Source organism: Parambassis ranga, chromosome 6 (genome assembly GCF_900634625.1).
Source record: "Parambassis ranga chromosome 6, fParRan2.1, whole genome shotgun sequence".
NCBI lineage: Eukaryota > Metazoa > Chordata > Actinopteri > Ambassidae > Parambassis > Parambassis ranga.
The window spans coordinates 5,444,953-5,467,199 of NC_041027.1; the positions used below are offsets into that span (position 1 = coordinate 5,444,953).

A 22,247-nucleotide genomic window follows, 5' to 3' on the forward strand; every position below is an offset into this window, starting at 1 on the left:
GTGATGATGATGATGGCCCCTTGCAAGTCTGATGCCTCTTAAGATTTAAACAGTAGTGATCACCTACAGACGTGCACCCTGAAGATAAGGGAAACTGTGGTAGAAAAAAGCTGGGCAGGTGGGGAAGTATTATTCACTGTGTTCATTATCCTCAAAATATGAACTTCAAAAATTCTGAGTCATCTGCCATCTTGCTTTTTACTTCATGAGCTACACTCAGAGAAGATTTAATTAAACAACACACTATAGCAAAATAATTGTGGTTGCATTCAGAGTAAACCTTTTCTCCAAAACCCTGAATGAAAGCATCTTCATTTTCTTGGTTACCATGGTGACAAATCTCAATGGACACCCCAAGAACCTCCATCCACCTTATCTATATCAGAAAATAATGTGACAATACAGCTTCTTGTCTACTAGTAGCTGATTCATTTTATGATCTTTGTGACACATGGCTACAACTTACTTGGTCGTGGAAGAAGGTTAATACATTTTCTTATAGGGCCATTAATAAGTAAAAGTCACAATTAAATCTACATAAGAAGTTGGGTTGTAAAAAGAAAAAAAAAAGATTTATTTTTCTTTTTGAGTTTTGAATTCAATATGCAAAACAATTGTGAAGGTAATGCTCAGTGTTCTCTTTTATAATTTGTCAGTCTGAAAATGAATGAAGTTTAAGGTCAAGCCAGGGAAATGTCACTTTACTTTCCCTTTTCCTCTCTGACAGAAAATAATTTGATGTCTGTGCATGAAAATGGAATGATTCCACACTGATATTGCTATTGATGTGAAAAGGCACCACATGAAGAAATTAAACACTTTACATTCATCTGAACTGCCAAAGTCTGATGGCTCTCTTTTGACTGTCCCACAAGAGAGAAAGCAGACATGAGTGCCTCATTCATGTTGCATCAGTACAGATGGTAATAACACCTGCTTATGAAGTGTCCCATTAGAGGTGAACCTTTACTTTTCTCAGATCCACTTACACAAACATTGAAACATACTAATACAGAGAGCCCACCTAGAAGATCCTGAAATATAGCTATAGAAGGGGAAAAAAGGAAAATCAGGTATCTACCCAATTAGTGGGAGCTCCACACCAAAGAGATGGAAAAGGCTGCAGTATTCACAGAGGCTCTGTGTCAACTCAGAAGAGATTATTTTCTCACAGCTGAATACTAAAATGGGAGGGAGAGCTCAGATTAGATTAGTCCAGCTTCACTCAGTGCCAATTAATTAATACAGCTACCAACTATGGCAAAGAAATTAAATTAGTATTTTGGTATGTATTATATAGGAAGGTTTAAATAAGCAGCATATGAACTCATTGTGTTTGCTTTCTGGTTAATCTTTTTTTCAGTAGGTGATAATGAGGCAGCGAATGGCATTTATATTTACATTTTTTTCCTTCATGCTATAAGCGGAAATATCTATATCTTTAAATATTAGTTGATATTAGTGTTATTAGTGTTAATTAGTGCAGTGTTAAATACTGATTTCAGATTTGTCAATCACAGCACTGTCTCTATATAGGTGCTGTTCTGATCACCCCACCCATTACAAAGGTCTGTTTCACTTTAAATAAACATGTAGTCGGACATCATCACTTCCATAGATATAGCCAGTATACCCTCCTCTTCCTCAAGAGGCCATTCTTCTTCTGTTCTTTAACTATTCACTTGCTGTTGACTGTTTTGGCATGCTTTCCATGTTTGCTTTGGACAGATGTATCTATGTTATTTATAGGTCTGTTTGCAAAACCATCATCAAATAATATTCTCTGTAACCACGGCAACAACTCACAGCTCTTCACAAAGAGAATGTTAAAAGAGCATCACCACCAAAGAAAAATACCATGAGGTATATGTTTCCAGGTTTTTCTAGAGATGACCACCTTGTATGACCACCTTGTAGGCCCGCGCAGATGTCATGTGTTGTTGGAGACGCAACTTGTCACCATGGGAGCCGCAAAACAATTTTCAATGTAAAATGTGTTTAATTTTATGAATATGTGTTCTTTACCTAAACCTAACCCCGTTTTTTAATGCCTAACCATAGCCAGTAGTTTACCACAATCGTGAATGAAAATGAAACCAGAACTGATGTTTTTGGTGAGTGCCAGTGAGGGACACAAACCTCAGCCTCCAAGGTGAATGTCTGCTGCCAGGTTAGTGCCACCAACCCACCCTCTGCAGACTTTGCAGCTATTTCAGTGCTGTAATCAGATGACGTTGGGCCCAGCATATCTGAAAACTAGTTTGTCAATGTAGTTGTGTAATTACAATTCTTAATATTTTTCTCTCATATATTTATTTTTGTTAATTTTGCCTACTTCCTCTAAACCACATGTCATACGTGGAGGATGTAGTTATTGACTGTATGCCATATTTATTCTTAAGATATATTTGGAACACTTAAAGAACAAGTGTGCATATATGTAGCCCATGAGAGGCAGCCAGAAACAGAGCTGGAGAGAAATGAGAATTTTAAATCTGGTTCACTAAGGTCATGACCATTTTTCTAAACCTATACTTCTAATGTCCAGTGTCAGTCTGTTGTTACATTTCAGCTGCTTGACTAAGATCCTCTAGAATAATTTTTTTCTATTGTATATATAAAGTTGTCTCCTTTGTGTTCAGATCCCACACACTGACATATAGTAGCACCAATTATGTTATTTTCCACATATGAGGAGCATGCATGTATGAAATGATGGAGGATTATAGTTATAACCACCAGACATTGTCTGCAACACAAAACACCTTATAATTACTCACATTTCACCCAAAAGCAGCATTGCAGATAATTGCAATGAACAGTGAAGACAATTACATAGATCGTGCAGTCAGTGCTTTGCAGGTAATTATACAGCAATTTCTCAATTTCTATGAAAAGAAATATATAATCTGAGAGAGGGTGGGTGAGGTTCAGGGCACAGGAAAGAGAACAAGGAAGGAGGATTTGGAGGAAGGTGTTAGCAGAGGAAGACCGAGAAGAGGGATGTTAGTTCAACACTATGCGTGGAATCAGATGTGCTAACAACACAAACACAACAGCACAGAATCGTTTAAACACAGATTTCAAAAGTGTTTAAAGAGAGGAAAACAGTCGATTAAAACAGAAATAGTGCTGCTCTCTGGTGAAGCTCTTTTGTATCTTTGCCAAGAACTGTTTCATTAGTCATAGACCAATACGCTCTCTGTGGCAATATGTAGGAGGCCTGTGTGGGTGCAGCATGTGTGTGTGTGCAAAGAGAGAGGGATAGAGGAGTGGAGTGGGTAGAGGGGTTGGGAACCTTGTAAGTGTCTCTTGTTTGAACTGGAACACAGCAGCAACAAATGTTATTTTAGATCCAGCTAGACATTATAATGAAGTGTGTGTGTGTGTGTGTGTATGTGTGTGCAGTGTGAGAAAGTACACACTAATGTATCACCTGCTTGATTGTGTTGATTGATTGTGTGTGTGTGTGAAATATTTTTTCCCCGGCTGTCACAATGATAAACACGTACAAAGCACAGCGTCTGTACTCCGGTGTTTTTAAAGTGTAGACCCTGAGGTGATGAAGTGTCCACGACTTCAACAGATTGACATTAAATTTGTGCTCAAAAAGCAAACAGCACTTTCTGTCAGAAAAGCTGAAGTGTTGTGAAGGATAGTGTGTTAGAAACCTCAGCCGCCTCATCACTTTGACTGATTAAACAGTAGCTGCTATGCTAATGGGGTCGGTAATTAACTGCTGCTCCCATTACTAACAGTGCTTAATGGATTCATTAGAAAATATTTTTAATGTATGTCAACACACTTGTCTTGACATGTTTGGTATTATTGGAACTGCATCTTCTGAAAGGTTAAGTGAGAATTACTTTAAGTTAACTGAACATTTCTTCATTAAAATGCAAATGAATACAATAAGTTCAATACTGCTATCAGACTAGCAGCTGCAAACAGGTCTGGATAGAAAACATGATGTATACATGCAGCCGTACAGTCATGGTGAATGATGTAGGTGATCATTTAAACCCACAATAACAACTATATTGCTGTTCATTAAGCCCTTATCACACAATTACTTATTAATTAAAGAAACCAATAATGATACATTATTATTATTTTTTTAAAGGGCTTCTTTAGCAAATTAGATGTAATCCTTCCTGGTGGGTGATCAGGACCAAACCCATAGCAACTGTCTTCTGATTTGGAATTGACCAATCAGAATATTCGACACAGCAATGTAATAAGGAGAAATGATGTATAACAGCAGTATATGTGTGGTATACTTCATAAATTCTACTTAATTCTTTTGCCTAACAATAATAGTTAATAGTAGATATAATAATAGTTAATAATACATATCTCTAACTAACTAGGACTAGGACGGTTTCTTGCCACAATTCTGTTTCTCTCACTCTTCAGGCAGTTCCTTTGACCTCATGATCCTCATGTGCTCTAACATGCACTGTGAGCTGTAAGGTCTTATATAGACAGGTGTGTGTCTTTCCTAATCAAGTCCAATCAGTATCATCAAACACAGCTGGACTCAAATGAAGGTGTAGAACCATCTGAAGGATGATCAGAAGAAATGGACGCACCGGAGTTCAATATATGAGCGTCACAGCAAAGGCTCTGAATACTTAGGACCATGTCATATTTCACTTTTTCTTTATTAATACATCTGCACAAATGTCAACAATTCTGTGTTTTTCTGTCAATATGGGATGCTGTGTGTATATTAATGAGAAAAAAAGGACTTGATTTTAGCAAATGGCTGCAATATGAAAAAGAGTGAAACAATTAGGGAGGTCTGAATACTTTTTTGTACCCGTTGTATTAACAGCTTGTTTGAGATCTTGTGGGATCTTGTGTGTTACCATTACTGCAAACAGCAGGTTTGTGGTCACAGAATCCTCCAGTGCAGTGTTACTGAAATGAACGTTTGTGCTGCGGCACACTAGTTGGTAATGTAGCGTGGTAATTATTTAAATGTAAAATATGTGCTGAGGTTTAATACAGGTGGGGAATCACTGACCTAGTGTGTGCGTATGAATTGTTAAAAAAATGTCTGTGCTCTCCCACTATTTTAATCCCCTAGTGTGTCAGCCAGCTTTAAAGACACCACCCTTGACTCGCTCATGGACTTGCCTCTTCTGTCAAGTTGTGACATTTATACTGTAAGCATCCAGGGTTTTTAGTTAAACAGGTTAACATGTTTACATCAGATTCCTACATGAGAAGGGGATTTGTTGTTTTTAAAAAGCCCCCAAAGCTTTAAAACTTTTCTTACAGGGACTGAAGCATGATGTTTTGCAGCAGATTGAACTGTCCGGTCTCGTCTTTAAACAGCGATCGCTCCTCAGAGTGCAGTGAATTCATTAATGATGCAGGCAGCCTGTCCTGTCGGTGTTTAACACAACGTCAAGCACAGTGCAAGTTAAGGAAGCACAACACATTCCATTATGTTGAGGTAATTGGCTTTGAATGACCCATGTCATCATATTTGTAGTTCTTTCAATCACTGCATGTGAATCAAATCATTTTAATCTGTTCCTCCATGCCTGCCATAGAAATCACACAAAAACATTTCCTGCATCCAACGTGTGAGCTATTCTTCACAAATTCTAACACTGGCTATAGCAAGATCATTTAAAGTTTGGCCACTAGAAAGATAAACTTTATAATACATTTACAAGCTTCATAATGTTTACACAACACAAGGCGCTGTATGGTTCTCTCATGCTAAAGAAGTAGTCATACAAGAAGCATTAGAAAGAGATTCAACTCTGATAACAACATCAATGTGTAATATATGTTTTCACATGGTAATGTTACTGCCCAAAAAACTGCACATGTGAAATTGACTTTTGGTTTAAGCTTCCCAAGTAGCATTGTGTATAACTTTAATTGGGGTTCTGTTTACTGTCCCTTAGAGGGCACATGTTTCTCCACCTCAAGGTGCATTAGTGATAATTAGTCGATAATTATTGTGTTGAAAAAGGTTAAAAGAGTTTAGAGTAATCTTTACTCTGGGACGTTCTATAGCAAGACCTAAAGAAATCACCACACCAATTAGCAAGGTATGAGCTAAGAAAAGTCTTTTGGAGGAATGTACACTTCTAGTGCTGAGGTGCACCAGACACCAGGTAAGTTCAGTGAAAAGCTGCTTGTTTGTATTCATCACAATCATGTAACACCTCTTGATCTGATGTGAAGCATCTAAATTCCAGTGAGATCACACAACAATTCCTTACTCCAGGTTTCAAGCTACAATATGTGCTAATGCACAAAAATGCAGACCAAGTGCAACAAGTGAAACATCTAATTTTCTAAGCCTAATGACTAACCAGATCTCCATTAATGTCTTTATGTCCAGCCATCAATGAAGGTGAAAGCAGAGGACGGCAAAACGCTGTCCTACTTAACAACGCCACAGCCACTCTATAGTTTTATACACTAAGGAGACTGGAATTAAACCACTCCATTGCCAGCTGTTCACACAATCAACATCATGACCTAAAATAGTGATAAATATGTCACAGCTGCTTCTGTGGCTCAGCGGAGCAGGATGTGTACACCTGGCTGTGTGATGAATCTTCAGGAAAATGGGTTACAGATAAACTAGTAGTAAAAATAATGGAGGGATCCAATGATCCCTTCCTGAATCAGCTTTAAATAGATTGTTTCTCACTACCAAGTATGTATAGTCCTCACTGCTGCTATTTCTGATGAACTGAGAGAGACACTTTGTGATTTAATCAGTGACCTTTCAAACAAACTGCCTGCTAAACAGATGTAAACTCATTCTTTTATAGTTATAGTAAATGGGATGTTACAGCAACAAGATGAGAACAACTTGTTAATATCTTTTTCCTACATGGTGATGTTTGTGTGGACTAATCAGCAGAAAAACAATTGTGTTGCTCTAAAACACCCAAAGTAGTCTCACTGTGAGCAAGGTGTGTGAATGCATGTCCAGGGCCTGAAAGCATTAAGCCTGCAGCAGCACTTTTGAACTGCAGCTTGGGAGGCTTCAATGGAAGGTATTGGTCTTGCACTGCAGTGCATGCAAACTAAAGTGACCAGCTAATTAAGAACACATCGTAATTTGTAGTAACATGCAATGCAAATATTTACACACACACAACCGGTCGTGAAGCCAGCCATATGAGAACTGGCAGCAAATATTTACAACACAAGATATGAGACAAGATGCTAATCACAGTGGAATTCTTTCCAGGGACCCCAACTGGTGACTGACAGCTTTTGCTTTTTTCACATTTATTTTGTGTTGCTTTGTTGGCCAATGTAAGGTGACATGCTTCTTTTCAGGCAGAGAATAATACTGTGCTGTGGCAACCATGACCCAAACCATGATCTTTCCCCCTTCCAGACTAAGCAATTGTAAATACCCGTCTAATTAAATAGACTGAAAGCACTGCAAGAGCATGAGTCATTGACCCAGGCAAGCAATTAGCTGTTGTTCCAGTCAGATGGAGAAACATTAGCATTTGTCACAAAAAAACAACTTAAAAACAACAAATATATGTATCTGTTGCTCACCATCCAATGTTGAACTCCACGTGTGCGTCAAACAGAGCGACCACAGGAGCAGACGCTGCCCTCCATCCACTGACTCTGGACCTGATCAGTCCTTCCTGCTTACTGTGGTGGACCACCTTGATGAACCCTGGGCCGTGCTGAGCATTGGTCTCGTCCACGAAGCTCTGCAAGTGTTCCTTCAGCTCCACTGGAGAGAGAGAGAGAGAGAGAGAGAGAGGACACACAAACACACTCAGATGTTAAACTCACTGAAACCTGTTGCAGCATTGATCCTATTGATAAAGCTCCAGAAACTCACTCAGTCCTACTGGACTGGAGAAAAAGAGATCTAAGAAGAAGTGTCAGTGTGTGTGTGCAGACTTCTAGGTCTTTGTTTAACACTGTGCCCATTTCTATATATATATATATATATATATATATATATATATATATATATGTATATATATATTTACTATAACTTTGAATGTTTATATATATATATATATATATATATATAAACATTCAAAGTTGCTGATCTGGAAGAATTTCTATGTTTACTAGCCTTCCTATTGGCTAACAACATTTTAGTGAATCATTTATTTTCAGTGTTGAACCATTAAGTATGTACACATTCACATTTCATGGAGTTCTTGGGATTATGTTAAATGAACATACATTCATAGTGAATGGACAAACATGCTGGATTTGCATAAATCTACATGATGGGAGGCTGGCTGACTCAAACTGCTAAACAGCAGGCAGTCGTGCCGCAGAATGTGCTGAATAAGGATGAACAAGGATTTATATACAAACTGATTTACAATCTAAAGTTTTTGTTAATCTAAATCAGAGGCTGGATTACACACCTGATTTTGCCTAAAGTGCACATCAATTATGCCTGTGGGGAAGCTCTGTAACAGCACAGCACAAAATCCACAATGTGCTTCTAACTCTGCAAGGTTCTGTCAGACAAGACCCCTTTACCACTGAGAAATTGTTATCCCAGTTTGGTACAGGACTCGATAAGTGATTCAGACATCTTTTAAAGAAACATCATGCTTTTGTGGTTCAATGGGTGAAAATTCATGAAGACATTTCTAAAATCTAGTGGGAGGTTTTTAACGAATCATGACATTTTCAGCCCAGACTTTCCAACATTTTTATTTCTTCTAACAGAACTAACACACTGATGGGTGTTTTGATTTTTGCCATAGATACAGTCACCTGAAGCTCAGCGGTCAAAAGTGTTCAAGTTAAAAATAAAAACTGTCACATAATGAACCCAAATATGCACACATTCCTTGAGCAACTCTTTTTCTTCATGAGCGGCCTCATACAGGCACTGCGCAAACACACTGAGCTAGACGACACGCTGCCTGCCTGCCGTGGAACAGCCAACGTCTTCATTTCCTCATCGGGATTTCTCTGTGCTGTAATCCTGCCCGTGGGCTAACGGCTGCTGCCTTCCCCTTTTCTATTCATTATTACCATCAGCCTGGATTCTCTAGTCTCTCTGTTTTCCTTTTAATGAGCCACAGTTTGCTGCTGACCCAGAAGAAAGATGGGCTCATTTAAAACTGGGGCTGGGAGTGTCTAAAGAGCACCTTATTGTGTTACATCAATATATGAAATTCTGTTTAAATGTGATACAAAAATCAAGTCATTAAATCAGGCACACCTCCAATTTTTTAGATTTCTGGCACACAATGTAAAATATGTTTTTAACCAACAGCAGGATCCCATTTGCCATCAGGCCGCCAAAGGAAAATCTGATGAGCGACCAAAAGGGAAGTAGAGCGATGATACATCATTAAGAGCTGACAGTGAGTTAAATGAAAAACAAAATTAGGATCCAAGCTGAACATGAGAACATGAAGTAGGGCTGCAACTAAGTGGCAACAACAACTCCTGTCTGAAAAACTACTGTAACTGATAAAAAAAGAAATGTTAATTTCTAATGGTAATTTTCCTAATTCTACTAAACTCCTTGTTAATCCAAACATGGGCAAAAAGGTGAGATGGGTGTGTGACACCAGATGTGTGTGGCAACAGCAGCCTGTCAAACAAAGCAGCCTAGACTCTAATGGTGTATAAATTAAACCCTTAATGTAGGGACCTATATGTAGTGTTGGACAATTTAGCATGGGAATTTATGGTGATTGGTTAGCTCAAAAATAGTTTACTTAGGATGGACTAACATTAAATTATCATTAGAATCCCCTCCAAACTACAGAGTTGTATGATTAGAGTGTGGCTGTATCAAAATGTTATTTTCAAAATATGTAAGATTTTCTGGCATTAGGGGTAAAGAGATTGGCATGCTAATGTTCACCATACTCGGTATTTAAGATTGGTACGCTAATGTGCTGAAGTCAGCAGAAAAAAACCTGCAGGAAGACTGGTAATGTGAGACTCAGTGATATAATAGGATATTGGAAGAGGCTTAATTCACTGTTAATAGACGTTTTATAATAGACATTTATAAGACTATATTATAGCACAAATTGTTCCTAACATTCATAAATATGAATTATTTAAAGTGTTATAATGTAGAGATTTGGCTGATAAGTGGAGCGAAGCAATTCAAAGTATCGTTGTTGTTGTTATTGTGAAATTAACTGACTTCTGCATGCCTCAGCGAGCTTTGATATGCACTTAGAGGATATATGAACACAACCTCTCACGTCTCAGCTAATGAACTCTTCTGGCGGCGACGCATAATGAGCGCACCTGCATTCCAACTTTTGCCTTCATCTAGCCTCAGCTGACCCTCATTTGTCATAATTACACCACACCAATCAATAAGCTGCAATAATGGCCGTGCACTTTTACTGACTCACCTTTCATCACTGACTGAATCACCTTCTCGTAATTGCAATTCATGGCAAGGCGAAAGCTTTAAATCTGATTTCTCATCCAGTTGTTAAGCTGAAACACTTGTAATGCATTAAGAGAGAATAATTTGAGGTGATTGTTGAATGTATTTATCCCCTTGGCTGCTCCGCTCATCAGCATTCAGCCCTATGCGGCGACCGTAACTAAACCCTGATATATTGTATTATTGAACAGAGGAGCAGTGAAAGACCCATAAAATCTGCAGGCGACGGTATATAGCACAGACAGATTTCTCATAATGGTAATTATAGATTTGGCAGTAGTGAAATACTGTACAGTACGGGCCCCAATTATTAACACTGGCCATCCAACAGGCTTGTCACATCCAGGCCTCCAGTGCAACTGCTGTAATAAGTTTTAATCTGTTTTCATACACCAGTGGTGCAGCTAATGCTCGCATGTGTCCCCTCGCTGTGTGCACCGTCCAAGGCAGTATATAATGTAAGTGGCACATAAAATATAGACGGTGGAGCCTGGTGGCTCACCTGCAGGAGTCAACTTTGGATCCCTGCCCTATAATGTGAACACAAACTCTTAATCAAACAGCTGTGAATTGAATCAACTCTTTATATGCCTATTAGTCTGCAGCAGTGTCACATTAGTAAACATTAGTAAACAAGCTAGTCCATCAGACCACAGACAAAATGCTACGTGCTGCCAACATTTCACACTTTACTCCACACACGTCACATAGCTACTAATATTGCGACCATGTTATACAGCTGCTAGCTGTCTGCAGTTCCTCTATAGTCCACTTGAGGCTCTAAAAGTGGGTCCTATTACAAGACCATGTTAAAATATTCTAATGTTCACAACCTTGCATGAAGCACAGTTCACTCTCTGCAGATAAAACACACATTAAAGATGTTATTAGTTATGCATCAGTACAGCTGTGGGGGCTTTGAGTGACAGGTGCGTGTATTTGGAAATCTGGGAGTTATAGTGTTGTGAAGGTGACAGCTGAAGAAAAGTAAGTAAGTAATGATGCATATCATTCTCAATGCCACTGTGTGAGACGAGACAAACAACCTGAAAGCAGTTACTCTGTGAAAATACTGAAGGATCCGAAAAAAATCACCCGCACCTTTTACCACTTATAAAATTATTTTTCATTTGGTTAAAATTCAACCTCTCTCACTGTATACTTACCAAATATATTTTTTTCAAAATAAAACCACATGGCAATGCATGTTATATATTATTAATAGTATTATATTATGCTAAGCCTCTCTGAATAACAGTGTAAATGCAGTAGATTATCACACCCACATCAGAGTGGCCACACATCCTGAGGTGAACTCACTTTGCCACAGCACTATTTGCCATTTCTGCCAGTTCACCCCAGGGAAATTAGAGACCACGCTGTTAAAACAAGTAAGAACTCATTCTTCACTCACAGTGTAGCTCACACTCATAAAACACATGTAAAAAATCCTGTAGTCCTACTGCAGGGTAAACTCTCTGGTGGTTTGCTCTGGAACATTTCAGAACCCTTTCTGGCTTACCTTAACCAAAAAATTCTAAAAGAAGACACAACTTCTGATTGCATCCTCTAGATTGGAGTGACATTAGCTTAGATAATAGCTTGTTTATATCTGAATTAAAAAATGCAAGGAAGGTTTGACATTCTTACAGCTGTCGCTGTGGTCATCCACCAGTATGATCTCTTTGAGCAGGTGGGATGGAGTCCTCTGGATGGCCGTGTGGACGGAGCGCAACAGCACAGACAAGGCCTCGTTGACGAAAATAAAGATGACGCTGAGTTGAGGGAGGTCTGACGAATATGACATGTTTCTGCATCTGAGGGGAAAAACCGATTATCCAAAATTATCCTACTGAGTAAAAATAAAATAATCCACTCCCATGACATTTCAGAGTGAGTGACCAACTGACCCGTCTGGCCGTAGGTCAGGAATCGGTCTGGTGAGGGAGATGCGGTCACTAAGGTAGCCGTTGTAGCCGTAATAACGGAACTTCTTGAGGGCGACCCTTCGACTCTCAGGTCCCAGGTCATGACCCCAGTGTTTGAACAGTGAGGAGGCAGGGTCCGAGGCCGAGTCTGACGAGGAAGCTGCATCTTCGTCTTTTTGTGGAGCATCTGTGGATAGAAAGGAAGACATATTGGTGTATTTTGGTCAGAGAGAGAATTTTCCTTGTTTTTTGGAGAATTCCCCTTTGTGTTGATAAATACAATAACAATTAGCTTCCCTCTGCTCACTTTCCCATTTAAAAAAAAATCACTACAATCACACACTCAGCAGGTTGTGTGGATATCAAGCATAACTTGCATGCTGACAGCTTGAGGAATAATTTCATCAGCATGGGGTAAAGGAAGAAACGCAACTGGGATCGGAAGTAGGACGGATTTTCATTGTCATTACAAATAACTTGTTGTGGCAGCCATGCTGATCTGTTTTTTAGAAGTGGACACAATTCCACTATCATGCCCAAGGTAACGTTTCTTTTCCTTGAATCAGCAGTGCAGCTTCTGTGCCACACACCAGCAGCTTTAAAACAGAACAGAAAACAGAATACTAAAGGCTTGCACACCAAACAGAACAATAAAAAGCCCACTTTGTGATTTGAAATATTTATATATAATCTGAAAGACAGAGATTACCTGAAAGAATTACTCATTAACTCTGACTCATGGCCCAGGTGAAAACACAAAATGAATATAGATAGATAGAACTACAGTGTGAGACTCCACTCCCAGGTTTTCCCTGCATGCTTAAACTCAAATGTGACAGTGTTTTAGTAAGAAAATATGGGATAATAATAACAAATACAGTCCATTAAATCTTCTTTTTCAAAGGCAAAGCAAAAAGTTTTCTGACAAGTTGTGGAAGCCTTGTCATCGCTTCAGGCGTCCAGCAAGAGACAATGTCCCATGACAGTCACTGACAAGTGCACTGTCAACTTCTCTAATGTACTATTGACATTTTTACTCATTTTTAACAAGCCCACATGGTGTTAGCTGTCAGCTGGTAGCCGATTAAGATATTCAGAAGATCCCATGGTACAAAGTTTGGATTTCAAGCAGGAGTAAAGGGGTAGCAAGACAGGCTGACAAGTAAAAGACTGTAAAAGTTTTTTTTTCCATTGTTTTATGAAAACCAAAGTAATAATTTTATTCGCAGGCAGCATTCATCTTGATAATGCAACACTGATGTTGCATGGATGTCACTCATAGGTATCCATAAAGGCAAGAACTAAAAAAAGAAATAAGAAACAAACTGTACCAAATTATAAAAATGGGCATATAATCAGGGACTTTGAACTTTATGACTTTGTAATTAACCCCTTTAATAGAAACCAGAAGCCTTTAGCAGTCTGTCAATACGTCCTCTAAGAAATCCTTTGCATTTTCAACCAATATATTTTGACTGTCAATGAAGACTCAGAAAAAAAACAATAAACATAGTGATTTCTTAACAGCTCTTAGTTAAAGTTCGAGGCTCAGACCACCTTCTTTTCTTCTGGCCTGCTGAAGGACTGAAGTGCCTCCTCTCCTTATAGAGCTGAATGCTTTTTATTAGTCTGAAGAGCTGTACTTTCCCATTGGTAATAACACACTTAATGCTCTCGTGGGTGAAATGCCACTTTCCTCCCAGTTTCCTCACAGCCTCATAATAAGCATTCTGAAAGCTCTGCAAATGATTCTCTCTTCCATTTTTCTTGGCTACATATTTATCATGGAGTCCCCTAAAGTTTTGTAGAGTCTCCTTTTTTTTGGTTGACATCAGCCATTTACATTCGCGGATGCTTTTAGTTAATGGACAGTGCATTTTTAGCAGCAGAGCCAAAATGACATCACAGACTGCACCTGTGTAGGGTCCTTGATGTTCACTTTGAGAGCAGACAAGTAGAGGGTGTGTGCTGTGCTGTGTCCGACAAACTTCATTATTAATATAGGCGGACCAAGCTTCCCTTTACTGCACAGCGGAGAGGAAGAGATGGAGAGGTTGTGTGTGTGTGTGTAGACCAAACTCACTTTGATCAAAAAAAGTCTTATCTTCACCCTGAAATGGTCATTTGAGGGTAAAGACTGAGGAAGACTTGATTTTAGGGTTAAAGAATGAGATTCAGGCTAAGGTAAGGGTTACAGTTAGGCACTTAGTTGTGACTGTAAATGAATATCCAACTAAAGACAGCTGTACGAGGTTGTGTGGGCTTCCACCCACATACAAAATATGCACATGTTATCTGGGGACTTTAAATTGGCTGTAGCTGTCAATGTGACTGGTTGTTTGTCTTTTTACAATAGGCTGGGACCCATCCAGGGTGTGCCCTGCCTCTTGCCCATTTGACAGTTGAAATGGGCTTCAGCTGCCTGTGATCCTCTAGTACAGGAAAAATGGATGGATGGATGAAAATTAGTATTAGCTCCAAATGTTGGTTCTAAGCTAAAAACAAAGCCAATGAAGAGCATCAAAAAATGCACTCAAGGCTGGCTTTGACCTTCTCAGTCACTGTTTGCTCGGTTTGGGACATTTAAAGAACTTAGTAAGGTTTTAGGGGACTGACTTGCACTCTACATGGCTGAGGTGTAAAATTATGCAGTTCCTCAGACAGCCACTTGAGGTTTCCAAAAGTGAGTCAATCCTCCCAGATCTCTTTGTTAAAATGTCCAACTTTACAGCAGAAATGTTTGCAGCCTGGTCTCTGTGGATAATTTTCTTGTTTTTATGACATCTGTATGGGAATGAACTTTTATCTAGCTGCCTTGTTTAAAAGCTATGAGGAAGAAGTTGAGAGCAAGTTTTCATGCCCTTTCCTTCAATTACTGTGAGAAGAAGCTTGTTGTCTCCAGATCTGTCAGTATCTGTTATTTATCTCCTTTTCTTACAACTTAATATGTTGAACTTAATAATGTGCGATTTCTCAGTTAACCCGACAACCAACAGGTGCCATGATTACAGGCTTAATTTGAGCTGCTGCTGGCTGAAGCAGAGAGGATGGACTGTTAACCTCTCATCTTTGGCTTTATAAATCAATACTGTCCCATATAATGATTTAGTTCAGTTATGGACTCTCATACAAATATTGATTGAGGGCCTCTAAAACATGAGACTGGAAGCAAGAAACTGAGGAGGTCTGAGAATCCAAAGCAGTTCTCCCCCTCACCGGCTAAGCTACAATCACTGTTCGCACACCTTTCCTGCTCACAGTTGGACCATCTACTAGCCTCTATGTACATATCTATATATTACAACTGGAGACACAATGAGAAATAGGGCTCATTTTCTGCTGCAGTATCTCATTGACCTGCAGTTGTACCTGAGTTTTTCTTCTTTTACCCTAACCTGACAGAGCAGCTGGTAGAACACGCACACGGGTGTCAGAGGTCAGCGCAGGAACGAACGTGCTGCCAGCAGGCAGGACTGCAGCGAGGCAGCGTAAACAGCAGAACTTTGTCCAGTGATACGCTTTTTTTGGGGATAGGAACTTGGCTCTGTATCAATGTCTGCTCAGCTGTAGCCACACACAACACAAACACACACGATGCACAAATACAGAATGCATCACAGCAAGAGGGGGGATAAATATGGAAAGAAAATCCTCTAAACAAAAAGAAAATAAATATTATTTTCTCTCTGATAAAACAGCACAAAAACAGTGATAACAAAAGTAAGAAATAAATAAAAGAAAGCCTGAGGGTGACATAATAACAGTGGTGACAGGATGCTGAGTGTGGTACAAGGGAGTGATGAAGAGGAGGAGTGGCACACGGACTGATGAGGAGAACCAGGGAATAAAGGGGCTGTGACAGAAGGTATTCATTCCTAGGCATCTGTAAACTAGGCGACCCTGAGCTCTGTCACATCAGCTTGCACTGACACGCTCTTTTATTAGCTCAGACACCAGGACAGCTCCCTGTCCGCACAAACACACACACACACACACGCACACACCCTTTACACAGACCTGAAGGCATCAGGCCCAGACTCCCCACAACCTAATGGATTAGAAATGGGCCACTCCACTGGGTGACAAAATGGCTCACCTTGTCCTCCACTCACTTTATGCAGAATTGGCATGCTACTAACTCAGCAGTAGGCTGCGTGCCGCACAGTGTGGACCAACTCTCTACAACACACACGATGAGAGAGAGCCAAGATGTGGATCAATCAAGACTGAGATCACAACTATTTCTAAGCAGCATAAACAATTTCTGACAGCAACTTCTGTGTTAAGTTAATGGAGAACTAAAATACACTCTGTTTTAAAAATGGCTTCTTTTCATTAGATAGACATTAAGAGTCTTTGTTACATTAGCGGTTACAACAATAGAAGGTGGTATAAATTATACACATGCTGAACAATCATACATGAATACACAGCTCTACTTTGCAAAGGTGGGACAAGCGCACACAGACACGCACGCACGCACACACACGCACGCACGCACGCACGCACGCACGCACGCACACAGGCAGAATCAAAAGAAAAGGACCAGCAAGAGTTTAGTCTACAACAATAAGCAATTACTTAATAATTGTATTGATTTATATTTACTACAAAACATAATAAAACATTTTTTTTAAAAAACTAAAAACTGAAAGCTGCTTTGGCAACATCACCAATTCTATGACCTTCAATATTTCTGTACAGGAACAAAATTTGGTTTGATGTTAAACTTGGCTGTCCATCAACTGCTGGCTTTCCAGCCAGGCTGTCAGTCACATTTTGAGTGACAGTAGAGGCTAATAGACAGGCGGCAGACGTGAAGCATTTGATGACATGATTTTCAGGTGGGGGGATAAAAAAAAGTAATACATTTAAAGTCAAAACTGACAAATCTATGATATTCAAAGTGCTGCACAGTCTGGGTTTAGGTTATATTTTTCAGGTGGATGCGCTCCACACAAATCCTTTGACTGTCAATCTTGCAACAAATCGCTGCAATCGCCATCAACAAAGTGATGGAGATGTCTTTCGAGGACAGAGACACTATTATTAACATGCAAGTGCAGAGCCCATTGGCGTGGAGTGGAAACTGCCGGAGGGTTGCGGCGATGATTCAGCGCTGGGTAATATTTCCTGCCCTGCTGTCTGTGAGGGCCCGTTACACATGCTTCCAGCATCGACTTATTCTTCTGAGGAACCTTTTCACCTTCTTGTAATGAAGCTGCCCTCAAGTCAGCTACTTTGAGAAAAATATTTCCACACAGTAAGCAGCATTCAGGATGTGAGATCACATCCTGTTGGCTGATGGACTGACAGACTGGATGTTTACAGACATCAGCCTATGGAGTGTTTGTGTTCCCTCGCCACATTAAATTGCAGAGCAGATGTTTATTCAGCTCAATTGATTTACATGTGTTGGATGTAAAGATGCGGCTTAAACTGATTAGGACTCTAAATAGGACATGTGCCCAATTTGCAAAACACCACGTTTAGACCTCCACACAACTTGCTCATCAGCCACACATTCAAACACTTTGCTGCTTTTGCAAGGAACCTCAATCTCAGCAGGCTTTGCACTTGTAACACAAACACACACCCACCCACTCACACCCGAGGATTTGAAAGAATTTGTTTTCATGGAGAGAATCTCATTTGCTCCGCAAGCACCGCAACATTATCTCCCTCCGAAAGCTTTTTTGTGTTCCAATATTTAAAGATGCATGAGGGAAAACACAGGCAATTCATTTACCTTTTGTACTGACTCCGAGCTCCTCCAAATCACACGATGGCTTTCTTTTCATACCACGGCGAACGACATCAAAAAAAAAAAAAAAAAAACGCCTTTTCAATTGTTTAAAAGCGTCGCCACAAGTCATTTTGCAAAATGCTGCGCTGCATCTGGTGTGAAAAAACATAATAATAATAAAAAGTGAGCCCATCTGCACACCCCTGAATTAAAGGCCAACTATGTGCTGCTTATTGTACGGTGACACACACTCAGGAAGAGTGTGAGGTGTGTGACAGAAAGAGAGAAGGATGGAGGAAAAGTTCACACATGATTAATTTAATCAAGCAGCGAGCAGATGGTGATCTCTGTCTCCCTCCTCTCTCCTCAGGTATGAATAATGTGTTTAATGAATCACACCTGGATGACTCAAATCAGTACTTACAGTGTAACCACAGAGACGGACACGCATCAGTAATTTTCAGATAAAGGGACTGTAACCGATGGGTTAATCTACCTGTTTAGACGCCGCGTTTTTAGCATTCAGGCATATGTCTCACTTATGCAAAATATTGGCTCCTTGAGTGCAACAGGGAGCGGTGGTGCTGCAGGAGTGAGTCAGAAGAGAACAACAAGATGAAGAGAGAGGAGAGCCTTCTGTTCTCACACACATGCAGAAGGATGCGGATGGATTTACGATAGAGCGGTTAGACATTTTTCAAAATAACCTTTTCTTTCCTTGAGAAAGATGAGAAGATCAATCAAAATCTGAAGCTGAAGTTGTGTTATTATTACACAATATGTTTCTGCTGTGTGGCTTCACACAATGTTTGGCCAGTAGGGCTGCAACCAACGACAATTTCAATAGTCAACTAGTCATTGACTATCTTAATGACTAGTCTGCCTCCATGCTGCTGCCATGTATCTCTGCTACTGCTTCAATGTAACAATGTCTAACAGTTAATGTGCCATTACTGCATCCAAGGAAGCACAAAGGACAGGATGGTTTTGTCTTTGTCTGAGTATCCAGTCTAAAGCTGAAGGTATAATTTTTATCATATTACACATGCTTGGGCTTTAAAAAGCTGTGTCTAACACCCAACCTAAAAACTTACTCCACACCAACAGCTCATCTGAGTTTTGAACATGGGACCTCCTGCACCCAAAGCACCAATCAACCCCCTACATCACGAGCGATGACATCACTAACGACCCATTGACTACTAAATTAGTTGTCAACAAATTTTGCAGTTGACTAGTCGTTGTAGTCGTTGTTGCTAGCTGCTAGAGCTGCGTGCTCCTACTAATAGACAACCTGCACTGTAGGCGTGTGAAACCACACAAGCCCTCTGTAGTGACCAAACACATCTGAGACAATCACTCGCTCCATCTTTTCACTTTTGATGCAATTTTCTCAAAGATTCAAACCTCCTCCTGCAGCCATGATGCACTCAGATCACACACACACACCATAAACTTCACAAGGATACCGCTGCCTCTGATGTCTACTGAGTATAAACATTAATAATCCTCTTTGAAATCATAGAAAGTGGGCTTATCTTTATCTTTTATAATTGCAGAACTTGCCTGAAAATCTTCCCAATTTTACGTTTCCTTCAACGTCACAGGCAGTGACAGATGCCTTTTCATCCAACAAACAATTAAATCGTCACATTTTTATGATGCATATTTACCAAAATAAGAACAAATACACAGGCTACAAAACACCAACTTAGTCTTTACTTTACACCCAGCCTTGTTTAATGATGGAGATTCTAGTTAGAGCATGATTATCCTCCGAACTGAGTTTTTCATGGTGCATAAGCCATCATCACGGTTATTACATTCCTAAGCTGACACTTTATCCAATCATATACATTTGTGTACAGAAAAGAGGGCGTCTTTGTCTACCATGCAACGTCTCATCTCCTTCGTTATATTCCATTTTATGTGCATAAAGGGTAATGCATGAATCACAATCTGAATGTTTTAGCTGTATAATGGTGGAAAATTCACTCTTAAAACTGCAAGTGTTTTAGGTGCTTCTTCAGATGTGAGCCTGAGATTGCAGTTGAGTAAAGGTGCTATTCAGCTGTAGGGTTTGTTTTTTTAAAGTTAAGGATGATATACTACTGTGTTCACAATTCACTCTGCAATTTCCTTCTGTATGCTGACTTATCTAAATTTGTACTGCCTGGCTTTGATAACCCTCACCTTGTTGTTTACTGAGCAGAATAATGTGGTGTGTTTCTCTCTCTCTCTCACTTTCTCTCCTTTGTCTCTCAAACACAAAGTCTGACAGGCTGCAGATTAAAGATCACAGAGGCAGATTCCATTATCAAGCCATTTCCCTCCTTTACCACACTAACAACCCTTTAAAACCATCTGCCATCATTTTCTCCCCATCGCGCTGTCTTCGGAGTGTGATGGCCTACACAAATGACTGTCATTCCTTCTGCCTGCCTGTCTGTCTCCATCCGTGTGTGTGTATATATATGTGTATGTGTGTGTGGAGACAATGGATTGCTTCCTTTTTCAGTTGGGCCAAAAACATTATCCATCATGGCTCTCAGGAGATACGCACCCATTTACACACATACAGAAAAAAGTGAGTCATGTCTGCCGAACACACACACAATGGAGAGCATACATGATTGGAGGGTAATCTGTGTCTTGATCTCAGTTTGACTGCAGTCTACATTCTTCAATCGTCCACTTTCAGAAATCAATACAGACTGAGTGGGTCTTCCTGTAAGTCCATATGGCTCTTTGCTGCAGCAGACGGCTCCACTGCTCCACTAATTACATTACAGCACCACCGATAAGGTTTCATTGTCTCACACAAGCAGATGAGCAGGACTATGTGATTGCTACAAAAGGAAGTTCGTACAAAGAGAGTAACAAAAAGAGATTTCCTATCAGTCCAACGATGTAAAGTTTGCTCTATCTCATTCTGCTGAATTTGCTCATTCTACAAAGAATGAAGTAGAATCTATTTCATTGAAAGAAAGTGAGTTACTACACACACACACACACACACACAGGTGTATGGCTCAATTAAAAAGTATTATATAAAATCTTTTCCCTCCTTTAATCTACTGTAATATAGCTTGTGTTGAAACAGTTTTAACCACTTTAACCACACCACTCTATTGCTGTATTTTACAGCAGAATTCAGTCACCTTTTTACATTGTCTGTGTGTACATTACACCAGTGTCCTTGGAGGACAAAGAAGGAGATGGAAAAGGAAGCTACAGCCAAGTTGTGCACTTTTCTTCTGAAGGACCTTTTTTTTTGCTGTAGGCTATTGTTAATGTGTTACAATCAATGAAGTGAAACCACTGACTACAATCCTTTCAGGAACTGGCTGTCGCAGGCTGGAGATGGAAGATGGAGCTAGCAGTTAGAAGTTCTGATGAAGCTACTTGGATGAGCAGTGAAACATCCATCATCCGAGCTTTGTCCTGCAGTGCAGGACAATGGGGGCCCGGAGCCTATCCCAGCTATCTACAGAGGAGAGGGGGGGTACACCCTGGACAGGTCACCAGTCCATCACAGGGCAAATTACAGACAGATGAACATTAACACTCACACTCACCCAAGGCAATTTAGAGTCACCAATTAACCAGCCAGAGCCCCCAGAGAAAACCCATGCAGGCACAGGGAGAACGTGCAAACTCCACACAGAAAGGCCCCAGTCAGAATCCAACCAGGAACCTTCTTGCTGTGAGGTGAACCCCTGCACCCATGCCACCCTGAGCAGCAAAACATCTTCAAGAAAAGTCCTTTTGCCTTGCTTCAACCTTCTAAATAAAAATGACCTGAATGACTGAAAATCTTCATCAACATGTCTTTTCTTTAGAAAAAAAACTTAAATGCTAAAATTGCTAAGGTATAAACAAACAAACAACAAAAAAACGCAAGTGGTGCGTTCTCATCTGTGACCTTTTACACAACAATACTTGTGGTTGAAAGGAATAAATAAATTAGATCCAGAGAAATGTCATCTTTATGCAAATGAATCCCTTTCCCCTGAACAATGGTGTCCGGCGTCCCTCACTTGAAATATACATCAGCATTTGCAGCTATGTTGCAGTTTAAATATTCAACGAAACAGATTGGAAAGGTTTTTTTTTTTCTTCAGAACAAGACATTTGCATTTGTGGCGGTCTGTTTGCT

The 22,247-nt window shown here is 39.9% G+C and overlaps 1 protein-coding gene across 2 annotated transcripts in view; it reads right to left on the reverse strand.

Annotated features, from left to right (window-relative positions):
* The window catches only part of galnt18a (UDP-N-acetyl-alpha-D-galactosamine:polypeptide N-acetylgalactosaminyltransferase 18a), a 111,482-nt gene that overhangs the window by 43,215 nt on the left and 46,020 nt on the right, over nucleotides 1-22,247 (reverse strand). For both annotated transcript variants that reach the window (XM_028407785.1, XM_028407784.1), the window contains exons 2-4: nucleotides 12,325-12,529; nucleotides 12,065-12,231; nucleotides 7,558-7,744 (exon numbers count right to left, since the gene is read on the reverse strand). In XM_028407785.1, the coding sequence (XP_028263586.1) occupies nucleotides 7,558-7,744; nucleotides 12,065-12,231; nucleotides 12,325-12,529 (559 nt within the window). The remainder of the gene's footprint in view (nucleotides 1-7,557; nucleotides 7,745-12,064; nucleotides 12,232-12,324; nucleotides 12,530-22,247) is intronic.